Source organism: Syngnathus leptorhynchus, chromosome 15 (assembly GCF_054491065.1).
Source record: "Syngnathus leptorhynchus isolate UIUO chromosome 15, UIUO_Slep, whole genome shotgun sequence".
NCBI lineage: Eukaryota > Metazoa > Chordata > Actinopteri > Syngnathiformes > Syngnathidae > Syngnathus > Syngnathus leptorhynchus.
In genome coordinates this window covers 2,890,360-2,906,802 of record NC_141209.1, presented here as the reverse complement: position 1 = coordinate 2,906,802, position 16,443 = coordinate 2,890,360, and the positions used below count along the sequence as shown (strand labels likewise).

General features: G+C 46.3%; 3 protein-coding genes across 5 annotated transcripts; all 3 read left to right on the top strand.

Moving 5' to 3' along the window:
- The first annotated feature begins 62 nt into the window (after window positions 1-62).
- On the top strand, window positions 63-3,014 carry nusap1 (nucleolar and spindle associated protein 1). Its single transcript, XM_085932074.1, has 10 exons — window positions 63-674; window positions 782-844; window positions 929-1,244; window positions 1,337-1,435; window positions 1,510-1,616; window positions 1,697-1,857; window positions 1,953-2,083; window positions 2,166-2,276; window positions 2,345-2,450; window positions 2,623-3,014. Exons 1-10 carry the CDS (start codon window positions 600-602, stop codon window positions 2,708-2,710), a joined length of 1,257 nt encoding a protein of 418 aa, XP_085788200.1. The 5' UTR covers window positions 63-599; the 3' UTR covers window positions 2,711-3,014.
- Window positions 3,015-3,441: 427 nt separating this feature from the next.
- pacc1 (proton activated chloride channel 1) lies at window positions 3,442-6,514 on the top strand. Of its 2 annotated transcripts, none has more exons than XM_085931958.1 (8): window positions 3,442-3,725; window positions 4,158-4,260; window positions 4,338-4,547; window positions 4,620-4,774; window positions 4,840-4,979; window positions 5,046-5,187; window positions 5,397-5,504; window positions 5,736-6,514. In XM_085931958.1, exons 1-8 carry the CDS (start codon window positions 3,696-3,698, stop codon window positions 5,895-5,897), a joined length of 1,050 nt encoding a protein of 349 aa, XP_085788084.1. In that variant the 5' UTR covers window positions 3,442-3,695; the 3' UTR covers window positions 5,898-6,514. The 2 variants fall into 2 exon arrangements, with proteins under 2 accessions (XP_085788084.1, XP_085788083.1); XM_085931957.1 differs by having other exon boundaries at window positions 3,443-3,725; window positions 4,837-4,979.
- A 149-nt stretch (window positions 6,515-6,663) lies between these two features.
- Window positions 6,664-16,394, top strand: znf106a (zinc finger protein 106a). Of its 2 annotated transcripts, none has more exons than XM_085932599.1 (21): window positions 6,664-6,775; window positions 7,559-7,639; window positions 7,714-7,775; window positions 8,962-9,159; window positions 9,721-11,256; window positions 11,352-11,733; window positions 11,811-11,871; window positions 11,946-12,103; window positions 12,204-12,264; window positions 12,352-13,216; window positions 13,350-13,387; window positions 13,488-13,603; window positions 13,662-13,796; window positions 13,859-13,975; window positions 14,049-14,240; window positions 14,298-14,360; window positions 14,426-14,545; window positions 14,632-14,703; window positions 14,782-14,853; window positions 14,932-15,072; window positions 15,146-16,394. In XM_085932599.1, the coding sequence occupies exons 2-21, from the start codon at window positions 7,577-7,579 to the stop codon at window positions 15,197-15,199; spliced, it is 4,506 nt and encodes a 1,501-aa protein (XP_085788725.1). In that variant the 5' UTR covers window positions 6,664-6,775; window positions 7,559-7,576; the 3' UTR covers window positions 15,200-16,394. The 2 variants fall into 2 exon arrangements, with proteins under 2 accessions (XP_085788725.1, XP_085788724.1); XM_085932598.1 differs by having other exon boundaries at window positions 12,349-13,216.
- The last annotated feature ends 49 nt before the right edge of the window (window positions 16,395-16,443 follow it).

The following is a 16,443-nucleotide window of genomic DNA, read 5'->3' as shown; positions in this document are numbered from 1 at the left end:
ACGTCAACACGCATACTTACGTGTAGGTGTTTTCCACCAATCATATTGCCCGGACCCCTATACGTCGGTCTCAGTTTTTACACGTTATCAGCAGTTATCTTCAAACATACCTCATGTATTGAATGTTTTAGGGCAATCCTCTCTTTGGTAATCTCTAAAACTCGTTTTTTTAAAAAACGTTTTTGTATTTTCTGTCTTTCTATCAGGTTGTCGAGCAGTGAGCACAGAGGAACGAACAAATCTGAAGTCTCTGGTCCGGATGGGGTAAAGTGGCATACTAACTTTGAGATGACCATTTAAAATATGTACTGAATATATACAAAAACAATATTGAAGTTAAATAATAATTTAAAAAAATATAGAAAGAAAAACAAACTCCGTGTGTGTATGGTGCGCGCGCATAAAAATGTCCTATGTGATTGGCTGAGAGGTTCCGAATGTCCGCGTTTGCGATTGGGCGAGAGCGTTTCCTCTCGCATCGACAGCCAATTATAAGCTATGTGTCCCCTGTTTGAATCAAACACGTTTCACCCTCCTGAGAAAACGTTGAGAGTTTGTGTTGTTCCTCTCGTTTTCACAATTTACTAACATACTAAACTATGGATTTGGAGTCAATGAAATATGCTGAGCTCCGCGACGTAGCGAAGCAGCTAGGTCTCAAGGCCAATGTGAAGGTAAGGAGAAGGACGATTTTTCGTACGCTAACATTTAGCCAAACGACGATGAACTCCATATTTTTGTTCAGAAATTACCGCCTAACCATTATATACTTGTAATATAGGCGGACAAGTTGTTAAAAGCCATTAAGAAGCATTACGAGCGAGAAAAGGACACCGAAAACAAGGTGAGCTTTTGCACTAGCATTTATTTCTTCTTCAAAAAGGAGAGCGGAGCTTTTATTAACTATATACGCTTCTGTGTTAATCAGGTAGAAGCTACGGTGGCCAATGTCACTGCTGAGGTGAAGACAAACGAATCCACGGATGCGGTTTGGAGTTCCTCAGTGTTTGTCAACACACGTCGAGGAAAAGTGCAGAAGAAAAGGTTGGGGGATGAGACATTCACGTCGTGCCCCGAAGCCACGTCCGTGAACGTCCCTCCAAGTGAAGTGGATCCACAAGTCCACCCTGAAAACAAGAGACGTCGATTGTCCACTCTATCCAAGACTGAGAAGGAAGCGAATAAACCTGTGGTCGAGCCTTCAGACACATGTAGTCAAGTCCAGAGCAATGCCAATGATGAAGGTCAGTGATGCAAAAATTCATCAACAACATCATGATAGAATTAAAAAATAATAATAATCTGTTCAATGTTGGATCTTTATTTACAACTACAGATAATGGTAATGTTCCCCTTGTGATCAAAGCCGCTAAGATCCCTCGCTACAAAGGGCGGCGGCAGGTGAACAGGGCAGCCCTGAAACCAGTCACGCCTAGTAAGTATTTCTTTTCCACAAAACACTCAAGGATCATAAGTGAACATTCCCAACATCATCCTTTTCTCGTGCAGACTTCCAAAAACTGCATGAGGCCCAATTCAACAAGATGGAGTCCATCGACGCCTATATGCATAGACGGAACAACAACAACAAGATGGAGCCTATTCAAGAACCTAAGGTAAACTCTCATTTAAAGCTAATTAACAATATGTCAATCGAGTGAGGCCAATGTAACATTTGTGTTGTGGCGTGAAACAGGTGGCGAAGCCTTCTCGCGTGTCCTTGTTCAGCCCGGCGCCTTACAGGAACAAGAATCCGCTGACTTCGAACAAACCAGGTCCTCAAAGCAAGGTGGCGGAAAAAAATAAAGATGCTGTCTTCAAGCCCTCTGTGCTTTCCACAAGAAGGATCAACGTCAGGTGAATCCAGGCTTAGTTTCGCTATCTGATTGCACAATGTCTCACAAGGCTCAAAGCCTTTTTTGCGCTTATATTTTTTGTTATGTTCTACGCAGGTTTTCCGAGTTGATGCCGGACAACGAGTACAAGCGATCACTGGTGAAGACGCCAGCACGCAAGTCGCTCGCCTTGGCCACTAGCACACCCAGCAAGCAGACGCCCGGAGGAAGGAAAACCTCCACTGCAGGTTGGTGATCCATTATGTCCTTGAATTGGAACATCAATGGATCAATAAACTTTAAAAACCTTTTTGTCCCCACCCACAAAAGCATCATTTGTGTTCACCGGCAACACGAGCGTCACCCCGGGAACGCAGAAGAAACCCGTTTTTGACCTGAAGGCCAGCCTGTCCCGCCCGCTCACTTACAAGCCTCACACAGGTCAAATAACCTCTGCCTTGTAGTTGCCACGACATCATGTTAACCACATCTTGCTTTCCCTCTCGTAGGCAAGTTGAAGCCATTGGGCGATTGCAAAGATAACAAAGTCGCCGACAAGTCTTTGGTTGCTGATTCTCGGATAAAAAATTACAAACAGCACAGAGTGCAGACCAGGTGTGTTATTATTATTAACCATGATGTTTTGTTCTTTTTCTTTTCAGTCCCAAATATGTTACTGTATTTTATGTTGCTTGTGGTTCTCCACACACAAGTTCTTTGTGTGTTTCCAGAATAACAGCGAACTGAATAGTCTTAATGTGCCAATTATGCTTTATGGCGTTTCCAGGGAGGAGAGGCAAGCCAAACAAGTAGAAGATCGCAAAGCAAAGAAGTCCAACTTAATGTGTGCACGACGAGGCCTGGTGATGGATTAAACTGCTGCACTGCTTTTTTTTTTTTTTTTCCTTGTAAATATATTAACTGTCGCTATCTTATTTTTAGCTTCTCCTGGTTGGCGTTTGTTAGCATTTTGGTCTGCAGCTTTGTCAATCAGTTTTAGTTTTTATTCTAAGCGCTCTGGATTAACTTCCATATTTGTTTCTTTTATTGTTGTTTCTAAAATAAAAAGGCAGAAGAAAATTACCTTCTCTAAAAAAAAAAAAAATGATCAGATCATTTTTGTTTAGTGGAGTTTTCATATGTAAACTGTGTCTTTGCTCATTAAAGTGTTATTCTGAAGACTGGTGCCATGAGTTGGCCTTCGTTGGCCCATACAATCTCCTTTACTGATTTGAAACAATTGGCACCCATATTAATATAACAATATTATATTGTTAAATCATAACTGAGCAATTATATCAATTAAATTGTGATTACACGTCTATAAAATACTACGTGACCACAAAGTAGATATAATAACAAATCGAGCGCACCTTCTCTTGAAGCGTCCTGGGAAAGGAAATCACCGTTGCGTTGTATGGCAAAGAGGCGCTCCATTTGTGAACCAAGACCTCCAGGTTTTCATCTGGACGTTATTAAAATTACAAATTAGAATTTTGTGTCCACAAAGTAGTATATTGTTGCCACAATTTGATGTATTAGAACCAAATTTAAACAGCCTCGCCCAGCCATTACGTCATTCTCATAGACAAAAGTAGTTTAGAATTTTTTTCCCAAGGGTCCCGAACACAACATCAGGCAGCGAGGTGGTACAAGGACTGACGGCAACTCCAGACGTTTGCTTTTTTTTTTTTTAAATGATCGTTTTGGGTCTCGGTGTGGTGAGATGGTCCTTTATTGTCAGCTGAAAACTTTATCTTGTTTGCGTCTACTACTTTAATATGTTGACTAAAAGTTGAAGGTGGCGGGAAGGGACGTTTGGCAGAACTGCTGTTTGGGAAGAGGAGGATAGTTTACGAAATGCTCGGAAAGGACAGTACTTATCGAGAGGTAGGTTGCTTTATGTATGACTTGTTGTTGTCAACAAAGTCACAATAAATGAAGAAAGATGCTTAATCGTAAGTTTTCTTACGCGCCTTACGACTTATAGTAACTCATTTACCGTGTGTGTGTCCTACACCCTGACGTCATGTGATCCGCATGCACAGTGCAGGAAAAGCAGCTTCCTGAGTGAACGAGCAAACTTTAAAAACTGTCTGAAAGTTCTTTATTTATTCAATTGTTGTATACATCATTTATTCAGACATATAGAGACACAGATACGCACAAATTCCAAATTATTATGCAAATTGCGTTTTTCTCAAAATGTTATATACAGTCTATGGAACTCAGGATAATCTTACTCCACTATTATTTCCAATATATGTTGTGTAATTGTCATCCCATAAATGTGTTTGTCCTCGCTGTTGTTTGATGTCACAGTTCAACGATGACGAAGACCACAGCGAAGAAATGCAGTCTCCGGACTTTTTCCGAGATGTCGTGGAGGCCGATGGGGAGGAGCGTGATGAGCGTCGTTCGCCAGGTACAACCTGGTTGTTTCTTTTTTTTTTTTTCGGCATTCTTTTTATTAGCCGTTGTGTTTCTTTCTGGCTATTTCAGAGGATGACGCTCGAGGCAGCACGCCGTCCATGCGGGTCAGCAAGGCGTGCCTGAAAAATGTGTTCACGGTGGTGCTCATCTTCATCTACCTGCTGCTGACGACAGTGGCAGCCTTCCTGGCCTACCAAACCATCTCCGACTTCCTGGAGAAGCTCAACCATCCGGTCATGTCTGTCACCTACAAGGAGGTTGACACGTTCTCTCCGCCCGGTGTGTCTTAGTTTGAGATTTTGACTTTGACTATCACTGCCTCGGATTTGTTTTGATAAGATGTGATCATAGGTATCGCTCTGTATCCCGACAACGCCCGGCTGCTGAGTTGCCGGCATCACTACCACGACCACATCCCACCCTTGGTGAATCCCGGGAAGCCTCAATATAGCGATTGCGTCATCAAGGAAGTGACCTACAACGGGTTCTTCACTAACCAAACAAAGGTGCGTGGTAAATATTTGTTCTGTTGTAAACAAGCTAAGCGTTATTAGCGCCTGTGTCGCAGAAGAAGGCGCTGGTGGTGCGAGGACCATCGGATGTCCACAGCAGAGAGTTGATCTTTATGCAATTCAGTCAGAACGAAACGGAGGAGGACTTCAGCGCAATCACGTACATGCTATTTGCCAAGTTTAGCGATTTGGACAACAGGTAATGCCAGATTTTTGTAGAGCGACGTTACCCCCATTATTGACTCTTTCAAATGTGACTTTACAGTTTCAATCAATCTGAATTCATGAGGGACTGTGAGAGGAACTACTCCACATGGACCTTCTCCGGGGGCTTCCGCACGTGGGTCAAAATGTCCTTGGTGACCACGTCAGGGAAAAGTGACCAGTCGGTGGAGTTTCGCCAAGAGGTAAGTTGGGGACAACAGATTACTCAGCCAATTAAACGTGGATATACATTTCTCAATGTGTTGAAGTCACTAAAAGATGTCCTTGCGCCTTGTGTCCACTAGACGGCGCCCTGACTAAATTAATTTCAATAAAGTCCATATCGGTGGGTCCAAGTGGTAAGAATGACCAGCTAATTTGGGGTTTTGATGATCACTGATTTGTCTTTCAGTCCACTGTGGTCAAATTCAATGACAAGAGGCCAGAAACCGAAAGGAGCAACCAGCTTTTCTTTGCTGTCTTTGAGTGGCGCGATCCCTTTATACAAGAAATCCAACTGGTACGTTCAGCAAAGTTCCTATTTGACTCAATGAAACAACCTCTGGTCAACTCAGCACAGTTGCTTGGCACCAAGTTGCCTCCAGATGGCGCCAAAGCAATATTTTGTATGGAGACAGAAGCTTCTTAAGTTGCCTTTTTGTTTTTTTTTCGATTAATCGGTCACTGTGCTAAGCCGAATTGTCTCACTCAGTGTAAACAGAAGCTTTTCTTTCTCTTGGAATTCAAACAGATCGTGACAGCAAACCCGTGGTCGTCGGCGGCCATTCTTTGCGGCGTCTTCATGGCTCTCTTCAAGGCGGCTAACTTTGCCAAGCTGACCGTCCAGTGGATCATCAGGATGCGCAAACGTCACCTGAGGAACAAAGCTCGCCAACAAGGCATCATAAACTGATCACTGGGGATGGTGATCAAAACAACTTTTTCAAAAAGTGAAGCCAAGTCTGCAAATATCTCAAATTTGTCTGTTAGACTCTAAAGCTGTGTTTCTTTTAGTCATCGTAACATCTCCAAGAGAGATGAATTTCATTATTCTGAGTCAAATATTTCAGATCTGACCTCTGTGCTACACAAACATTGCTGCGTATACGTCTCGTGCACATAAATGAACACTTAGATGACACTTAAAACAATTTAATGTATTTTTTAAAGTTGATGTCAATGTCAAACCTGTTGAACGTGTTGTGTTGCTGATGATATCCAGACTTATTTAAAGAAAATATTATGTCCCAAATACGCTTATCTCCAATCATCATCTTTAAATGGCTAACAGGGTTTAATGCTTATGTAGTCCTGCTGTTGTGTCTAATTGTGTCAAAATGACTTGAATAGAAGTCTCTGATTTTATGAAATTATGTGTACGTCTTATGCTTTCAAAATTATGAGTGGATAAAATATTTTTATATGCCTAAACCTCAGATTTACACTGCTTTTTAATCCTTCTTACCCATCTGCATTTCTGAAAGTGATTAAAACCATCATTCGGGCAATCATACCCCAAAATACTGCTTTCTTATAATCACATATTTTTCAGAAATAAATTCAAATGAAATTAAGTGAGAATTTTTCAAAACTCAATAATTTTTTTACCCAGATTCTCCATTTTCAGTACAAAATTTTGTACTTTCCGATTGCAGCAGTGTACTTGAACGTAGCTTCGGTTCCCGTACAGCACGCTGGTTCGTTCGTTCTTCGCGGGAGGAGGATGTTGTTATCTGCGACCGCGATGGAGGACCAAATGTGGAACCCTGGACACTCTTGAATGTAATAAAGGTAGCAAATAAACCACTTCTAACGTTTTGAATGTACAAGAACGTTTCGGCGTAGCTTGGTTGCGTCGCAATTTGACCACTGTTGCGTTCAAGAAAACCTGGCGTTACCTTAGTTACGGTTGCTAACATGATAGCTTGCTGCTACAAGCCTAGTTTTGCTCAATGTTGTGACAAATATTAAAATATTGCATGTCGCAAGGTTTATTATATGAGCTCCGGAGACATTCGGTTCACTTGCTAGATTAGTTTATGTGCTTTTTGTGTATTTCAGAAGGATGCAGCCAGTGTTTGGTAACAAAAACACTGTAGTTAGCATAATGTGTGCTAACAAACAGCCATAATGAGGAGTATGTGACGAACAATGTGCTCCGTGGCAGGATAAACATCCACATTTAAAATAATAATAATCATAATAACATCATAATCTGAACAAATTCGTCCCAAAATGAAGCTTTTAGCAAACAAAAAGAACAACACAGCCAAGATGCGATTTTTTCCCCCGTTGTTTTTATGGCTGTTCCTCAGTTTAAGGTGATTTAAGATTTTCCAACATTTTCTTTTTTCTTTCCTAAAATGAGGCTGGTGGACAACACTTCAAAGTTTTTCCATTCTCTTTCCCTCCATGCCCCTTTAAACATGGATGCCGTGACATCATTCTCAGCACAATATTAATTCTCCCATTTCTCAACGTTGATTGACCTCAAAGCATTTTGAGAAGCAAAGTATCGACATGCTTTTATATATATATATAATAACTATATATTCCCTCATCCTGTGTTGTCAGTTACGGGCAAATTTGCTAATGGTCAAGATGTCAAGAGACAGGAAGTGCATCCTCTGCGAGACGGTCCACGCCTCCAAGCAGGTAACTGATTTTTTTTTTTTGAATTTAAAAGATGGACTTACCATGACTATGTATTCGATTTTGTCTCATCATAGGAAATGGAAGAGCACATGAGAAGCATGCTGCACCACCGCGAGTTGGAGAAACTCAAAGGGAGGTACGTCAATTGGAAAGGTCCCCCAAGTGTGTTGTTTAGAAAAAAATATCATCTCAGGGTGGCACAAAACTGCAGAACAGCAAACCAACTCACTCAGCGTATTTGTTTTATTTTATGTGGGTCACTGTGAAGTACACTTGCCAATTGGCACGTGCCGGTCAGGCGTGGCTCAGAATGGCTTCAGCTTTGTGCAGCTGTTCCAACTGTTACGGGGTAAATTTAGACACAAGCTTGCCGGATGCCCAATAGAAGGCATCTGGCTGGCTCGTGACTCTTTGAAAGTCTGCCAGGGGTCAATGTTGAATATTTTTACCCTTCCTGACTGATAAAAAGTGATAAGTTCAAAGTGCATGAAAGGGACTTTTGGTGAGACAAAAAGTGGGTCATCATCAATTAAGGCTACACAAAATGAATATGTTATGATTCGATTAGTCTGTTGATTATTTTTTCAAAAGGGTAGAAAGCGGAATATTCGTAATGTGTCTGTTTGTGAGTAGTGTACGTTCTTAAATATCTCTATATCCAATAAATCGTTTTCTTATTCTTGGTTTTTATAAAAGTGGGTTGCGACTTTTGTCAACGGGGGAGGAAAATGTGTGTCGCGAACAGCCCCAAAAAAAAGACAGAAGGCCAAGGTGGGACACATTTGGTAGGTTAGGAGTCAAAGGTGGGTGGTGAGCGATTGCCGGCTTCGGTTACGCCGCTTTTGATTGGTCAGCGAGATGAAGAGGACACATGTCTGCAGTGGTGGAGGGAGGAGGGTCGGAAGCGGGGGGGGGTTGGTATATTTCCAAAAGAGACGCCTGAGCGAGGTCTCAGAGTGCAGCGGGCGCCATCATGACCGCACGCTAGGCCGAGCGTTCTGAGCTGCGTGGCCGGCAAGCTCCATTAGCGCGCCGCCCGAGCCCAGCTCGCTTCCCGCTTGCTCCTGCTTCCTTGTCATTAATGAGCCGCTGGGGAACCGCACACTTTTTTCTGGGGGGGGATCAGGAAGACACTTTTTGTTTTGACTTTGACACGGGGAAAATTTTTAAGTTAGTTACCTCCTGATCTACAACAAATAGCGAATTTGGTGATAAAACAAGGGATTGTTGAGTACACTCCTCTCCCGAGACGACAAGAAGCTCATCGCCACCATGCCCGAAGGAAGCATTGAGCGCCCTTTGTCGCCTCTCCTTCCCGATAGGGATTGCGGCCACGAGTGCCGGGTGTGCAAGGTTTCGGTGGTAAGCCTGACCGACTACGCCGGCCACATCTCCAGCCCTGGCCACAAGCAAAACCTGGAGAAGGAGAAAACCTTGCCCGGCGGCGGCGGCAACCGCGACGAGGACTACTTCGACCAAACGCTGGTGGAGCTCGTTCTCAAGAGGAAAGAGCAAATACGGTAAGTAAAGCGAGAAATGCATTTATGATACATTAAGACAAATTCACACTTAAGATAAATATTGTTGCACAAACGTCAAGAGAGAGAGAAAGGGGGGGGAAAAATGGATTCATGTGCGGTTTACCACGTCTAAATTATTTCCCAATCTCTACTTTGAGTAAAATGCCGATTGGTACTGTATGTGTGATTGTTAAGCTCGTCAACCGCATGTTTGCGTGCTATCTATAGTCGCATTCTTATCATGAGCACTCACAGGCTGCTTTCAGCTGCTGCCCCAGTCCACTGCGAGCCAGACTCCAATTTCACGTCTGTAGCCTAAAACAGAAGGGGGATTTATTGCTGGGGTGAGGTTTTTTTTTTTAAAGACCCCCCTCCCCTTTATACTGGCCCTTTGCCAAATTGGCGTATTAATGCCGGTGTAATTGGAGAAGTCGAATTTAGTCACTTGTTCCTTTCAGACTTACTCGGATGGGACACCCAGTTGTAAAAAAAAAAAAAAAAAAGGTGATGATGAAAGCTGATAAATTTGCTGGTTGACTTTAATCCGGTCTGTATCGACAGCAAAGAACAGCAGGCGGCGGCTGCTGCTAAACTGGCCCAGGAGGCGGCGGAAGCAAAGCAAAGGGAGATCCAGCAGAGAATAAAAGAAGCCAAGGAACGCTATCAGTCGGCAAAAGGTGCTCAACCTTTGCACTACGGCTTCGCTTGGAACTGCCCCCAATACAATTGGAGGAGCGGGCAGCAGCAGCAGCAGCAGCATCAGAGAGGCTTCCGAGCGACTTCGCCATGCCAGAACACCATGCAAGGAAAGAGCGCCACCTGGCATGCTCAGCCACCCTCCAACTTCCAGAGGTGGGGGTCGGGCGACTTGCAAGGCGGTCGTTGCTATTCGCAGGACGGCGCATTTTGTAACCCCGGTCGTCAGCCCTGGCTCAGTAACCAAGGTAGCAGCTACGGCATGTACGGCAGGAATAACATATCCCAGTTCCCGCCGAATAATCGGCAAATGAGCTACAACTGCTCTCCAAGGTACCCTCCGCCGCCGCAGTTTTTTGCCCGTCCCGTTAGCAATCCTCAAAACAGGGCCGATGAGAGCGCAGGGCCTCAGAGTAATGGGATGCCAACAGCCAACCGGGAGCCGCCCTCTGGCAAACCGAATTTTGGCAGCAACCCAAAGCTGGACAAGACCTTCCGCTGGTCTCCTTATACAGTCGGCAAGACGATGGACTTGCTACCCAGCAAGGACGCCGCGACCAAACCAGCGGAACAACACCTCGAACAGAGCAAAGAGGGTCCTTCCAACAGTCAAGCCGAAGCCCAGCCAAAACCCCAAGGAATCAGAAACCCGTCGGTTGGATCCTTGCCATCACAACAAGCACCAAAGCTACCAGAAACCTTCAGGAAGGCTTTGGCCTTCTCGGAAAGGAGGAGCTCTTTGGACAGCCCTCGGATAGAAACGCCTCGGCACACCAGCAAAGGGGAGCTGCCCAAGGATTCGGTGCAGGGTCCAATTGGAGAGAACAAGGATACCAACAGCTACCAGAATGCAGCTAAACCAAAATCAAGCCACCCGGCCCGGAGTTCTTCGTCTCGTGCGGCCAAAGAAAGGTTCTCAGCATCCTCTTCTGAGAGCCTCCAGTCCCTGCAGGTCAGCACCTCCAGCGCCAAGAAGCCGCCACCCCCAGCCTCCAAACGTGACGAGCCGGAGAAGGCGAAGGAAGCTCTCGCCTCGCCGCCTCTCCGAGCCTCGCTGCAAGCGGCAGAAGATCATAGTTCCACGGGAGAGACCTCCGGTTCGGACAAAACATGCACCAAGGCGTCCGGCTTGTCCAAACTCGAACTGCCTCCTGTCCTGAAACGCGACCTGACCAAGCACATCAGTACCAAGACCAAGACGGGCTGCCACGAGCCCAACCTCCTCCACGCCAGGCGCGTCCGCAACCTGAGCGAATCGCGGCGGACCGACAGCGAAAAGGACTCCGGGCTGAAACCGACCGTGCGCCACCTCATCAGCTCCTCCGGCTCTAAAAAAGTCAACTGGGAGCAGGTGTACCAGGAGGTGCGCAAGAAGCAGGACAAGGGGAAAGGGATGCCCAGGTAAATTTGAAAGAACTTTATCCACTCCTTGCCTAGCGCCACAACTTTTCCACGCTCTCATGGAGTCTCACAACTACTCTGTGTCTCCCCTCTAGGTTCGGCATTGAAATGGTACCAAATGAAGACCAGAGTCAGGAGGAGGAAGACCTGGCAATGTTGGAAAAGTTCCCTTGGGAGTCATTGATGGAGACCTCTCCTCCTGCCACATCCCGCAAGCGCTCCCTCTCCGAGAGCAGCCTGGCTCCCACGTCCGAGCACCAACAATCCAAGGAGGCGCCGCCGCGGAGGTCCGGCGGCCGGCCCGACGTCGAGCAGATTCTGAACCTGGCTGCGGAGGAAGCTCAAAAGCGAACAGATAAGCTAATGTCGGAGAAGGTCAAGGCTCTCCAGAGAACCGACCGCGAGCTGGAGGAGAACAGCTCCGGGGTCGAGCTGATTGACGTACAGGGAACAGCGAAGAAGCGAAGAACACCTGGGGTGAGTTCAGCACGTTTTTAGCATTGTCTGCTTAAAATGAGATTTTTTTATTTATTTTTTTCCTTTGGGATGTTCAGAGCCAAGAGGCTTCAGGTGCGGAACAAGATACCAAAAGAAGAAAGACCAAATCCAAAACAGGTTTGTGTCTTTGATGGAAATATATGCAGAATCATTGATGAGTAAAACGCACAATTTTGTTTTTGGCGGCGAAGCGGAGCGCCTACAGATCGACCAGCTCCTGGCCGTGTCGCTGCGAGAGGAGGAGCTGAGTCGCTCGCTGCAAACGGCGGAGACCAATCTGGTCCAAGCGCAGGTGGCGCTGGAGGCCGCCTACATGGAGGTGCAACGAGCCATGCTGGCCAAACAGCAGGTACACATTCAAATGTTGAATATATTTTAGTGTCAAGCATATGTTGTTGTTGTTTTTTTTTTTTTTTTCTCCCATATTTGAATATTTTCGATCATTTCAGATTTCCACAGAGATCAGCACACTCCGAGAAAAACGTATTGGACTATTAAAAGGAATGCAAGGTAAGCCTTGATTTCTGAGCATGTTCCACAAAACCTTCTGTTTTCTGCAGTTTAACACTCGCTCAACATTTGTGCTTTTTAAAGCAGGGAACACGGAAGTGGCTGAAGTAGCTCCCATCCGTCTGAAACAAGAGAAGACCAACCCCACGGAAAGAGAAGCGCCCCCCGTGACCCCGTTCAGCTCTCTTCCGAGCACGGCGGCTCTCGCTAGAAGCTCTTCGCCGCCAACGCCCGTCTCCAACGCCGTTAAGGAGGAGCCACTGTCCCCCGTACGAATCTGCAGCGAGTCGGACCACTTGGGGAATGTATCATGCCCCGAGGTAATAGCCACTGCGGGGGTCAAGTCTGAGCCCTCGACTACAGCCAAAGGGGACGCCTACAGTCCGTCGGGATTGACGGGGTCCACCGAAAAAGCCACTCAGGTCACCCAAGTCCTGGATTCCAAAAATGATCTCAAGCCGTTGTTGGCCAGCAGGAGGCGCTCCGAGACGGGAAGCACCACCGATGGCCCGCGCTCCCCGCCGTTCGAGGTGCCCCAAGTGCCAAACGCCTCGCCGGGTTCCCCCTCAGAGTTGCGCGGTGGCAAGCGAGTCAGGAAGCTGAAGAAGAGGAAGGTGTTGGAAAAGGCTCACAGCCACGTGGTGCTGGAGAGCAGCGACACCGAGATGGACGCCGAGACCTCCAAGCCCAGGTGGCCGCGACATCAGAGGAGAGCCAGCAGTGGCAGCGGCAGCACGCAGGTCAGCACCTCCTTGCTACCACAAGGAGGCGACGCGAAGACGGAAGTGGAGGTTAAGGTGGAGACGGACACAATCTTCGAGGAACCTCTCTGGACCACCTCGAGCTTTTCAGCGGCCCCCAAACCAGAGTCATCCAGAAGCGAGCAGCCAAGCCTGGCCTGCAATGAGGTCACCTCCACCAGCGACATGGACATTTGTAAATCATCTGAGAGGTGAAGCCTTGACATCTCTAGCTCTTCACAATTATATCACAATGCTTTTATTTTTTATTTTTTGCCTATTTTGTACAACGTGGCCGAAGTTCTTCACATCATTTAAAACTGCTGTCCTCCATTTCTTTTGCAGTGAAATGTCTTTTCCAAAGATAACATGGAATCCTTCTTGTAAGTTTTTTTTTTTTTTATATATACACTGGATTGATTTTTATCATTTTTTTATCATCCTCTTGTGGTCTTGACAACAGAATGTGGTTTTGTTTGGCAGACGCGTCGCCCGGCACCTTTGAGGGCCACCTGGAAGCGGTGAACGGCATGCAGGTCCACAACGGACTGCTGTACACCTGCTCGGGAGACCGCACGGTCAAAGCCTTCGACCTGATGGTGGGTTCCGATGAAATCCAGTCTTTCCGAACGCCCATGACCCTCCTGTCTTCCGCAGACTCGCAACTGCGTCGCCGTCTTTTCCGGCCACACGTCTAAAGTGAGCTGCCTGTTGGTGTCGTCCGCCCCCTGCCTTCAGCGCCGCCTGTATTCGGGTTCCACCGATCAGACCATACGCTGCTACAGTCTTAAGGTAATCCAAATATTTCCAGATGTTTCCGAAAGATTTCGACGTTTTTTCGCGCTCGCTTGCAGACGCAGGAATTAGAGCAGCAGTTCACTCTGGCGGATCGAGTTCTGTGCTTGCACAACCGATGGAAGTTTCTGTACGCCGGTCTGGCCAACGGTACCGTGGTTACGTTTGATCTTACGGTGAGAAACGTCGGTGGCTGAATTATTTTTTTTGGAACAAGTATCACGAGTACTTTTTCCTCCACCGCCCCAGACCAATCAGCCGCAGGAGACGTTTGAATGCCACACGCCACGGGCAGTCAGCTGCCTAGCCACGTCGCAGGAGGGCCTACGGCGCATCCTGCTGGTGGGCTCCTACGACAGCACCATCAGCGTACGGGACGCCAAGACCGGACTACTGCTGCGTACGCTGGCGGGACACGCCAAGAACGTCCTCTCCATGAAGGTACGCCAGCACAATCTTCTCGCTAAGGCACAGAGCCTGAACGTTTTGTGCTTTCAGGTTGTGAATGATTTGGTGTTCAGCGGGTCCAGCGACCAATGCGTCTACGCTCACAACATCCACGTGAGTCCACTTGACAAAATAGGAAGTCGATAAAGTCGTCTCACCGCTAATATTTTGGCGTTTAGAGCGGCGAGCCGCAACGCGTCTACAAGGGCCACAGTCACGCCGTTACCGTGGTGACGGTGGTGGGGAAGGTGATGGTGACCGCCTGCTTGGACAAAATGGTTCGCGTCTACGACCTACAGGTGAGGCCCATTTTCGACATCCGCTATCACAAATCTCTAACATTCCCCCAGATTGATTTTTTTTTTTCTTTCTCCCCTCTCTGCAGTCCCAAGAATTGCTGCAGGTGTACGCCGGACATTCGGACATGGTGACCAGCATGGTGGTCCACCAGAACAAGGTGAGTCGGTGTTGTCGGCTGCGGGACTTTTGAAAGTTGTTGAGTACATGTCCTGTTTTTTTTTTTTTTGTCCTCCAGATCTATACCGGCTGCTACGACGGCAGCGTGAAGGCCGTTGAACTCAATCTGTCGCAGAACTACCGCTGCAGGGTATCTTGAAATGTTTTAAAATGTATTTGGAATCCGAGTTTTACCGTGAACCCGATTAAAGGTGTCGTTTTTCCACAGTGGCACGGCTGCTCGTTGGTTTTCGGCGTGGCGGCCCACCTGCAGCAGCACGCGCTCGCCGACCACGCCGCCAACCAGCAGACGCTCCGATGTCGCTGGAAAAACTGCGAGGAAATTTTCTCGGCTCGCAACGGCAAGCAGGTAAAGGTTTCCCCGTTGTCATCATTAGCTATCGGCGCTGGAAATGACCAACGTGGCTCTGCTGTGTGTTCAGGCGATGCTCGCACACGTGCAGAAGCACGCCGACGAGGCCCAACCGGAACCTTGAGGTTCCCATCTCCCATATTGGGCGGAAGTTTGGAACCTTGGCGTTCTATGTTGGAATCCAACACTGTCCATTTTTTTTTCCTACGTCCTTGAAGAATGCGGCGGCGGCTGCGACAACCTCACGCACCGCCGCCCGCTGTCATTTTGCACTGACCAAAAAAAAACCCAGAAGGTCCTTCGATTTTTATTTTTCGTCTGCGCCGCCGAGAATGGGAACGCCGTGTTTCTGAATCCTGCGGCCACGCTGTATGGCATGGGAATTTTTTTTCTTTTGTTCGTTGTTGACATGTTTTTCTGAGCACCCCCCCAACATTATTTTGAATTGTTTTACCTTTGAGTTAAAAAACGGGGATGTCTTTTTCGCCTAATTAACATTTTTTTTTTTTTTTTCACTTTTATTTTGGTACCACTTCACAATCATGTTTTTTAACTACTAACCGTTTCAAAACTTTGAGTAACGTTTAAATCTATTGCCATAGTGGCATCTGTCTTGCCAAATAATTGTCCCCAAGTTTTGCTATATTGGTTATGCCATGATGTTTGTAAGTGGTGCCTTTATTTCCTTTTGCGTGTTTTTTGTTTTTTTTGTGGGGGGAGGGGTTGGTGGAGTCGTTGCTCTGCATTTTTTTTTTGAAGAGATTTGAAGGTTTTTGTTGCAGTGTGGTGTGGTCGTGTCATTTTTTTTTTTTGCGGTGAAAACAAAAGGTTATGGCATGAACGGGCTCAAAAGGTTGTGACGTCTTTTTAGCTGATCTTATTTTTGGATTCCGGCTGATTTTGTGATCCATCCCAGAGGATGGGATACATTGCAGCATTGCATTTTTTCATGCTTCCAAATGATTAATATATTAACGGTATGGTGACGCGAGGAGTTGACGAGGCACGTGGCGAAGGGAGGTGTTTGATGGAGCAGTAGGAAGATGAGGGATGATCTCCCATGCCGTACCCCTACCCACACATCTCTTACTCATAAAAGTCCCAGTTTTTTAATAGTATTAAAAATGTATGTCACCATTAATTTTTTAACTTTAGTGCCTTGGTGGCTTATGTTCTTTACGACGTTTTCAGCGATAAGTCGAAAGGAAGCAAAACACGGCGTTCACCTCCGGCCAGGCAACACTGACTTTCTTTCTACTTCAACTTTTTTTTTTTTTTTTTTTTACCTTGCAGTCAGACATTTAATGATAATAAAAAAATATGCAACACTATCTTTTGTTCATTTTGTTTTTTTGAAGTAATCAAACA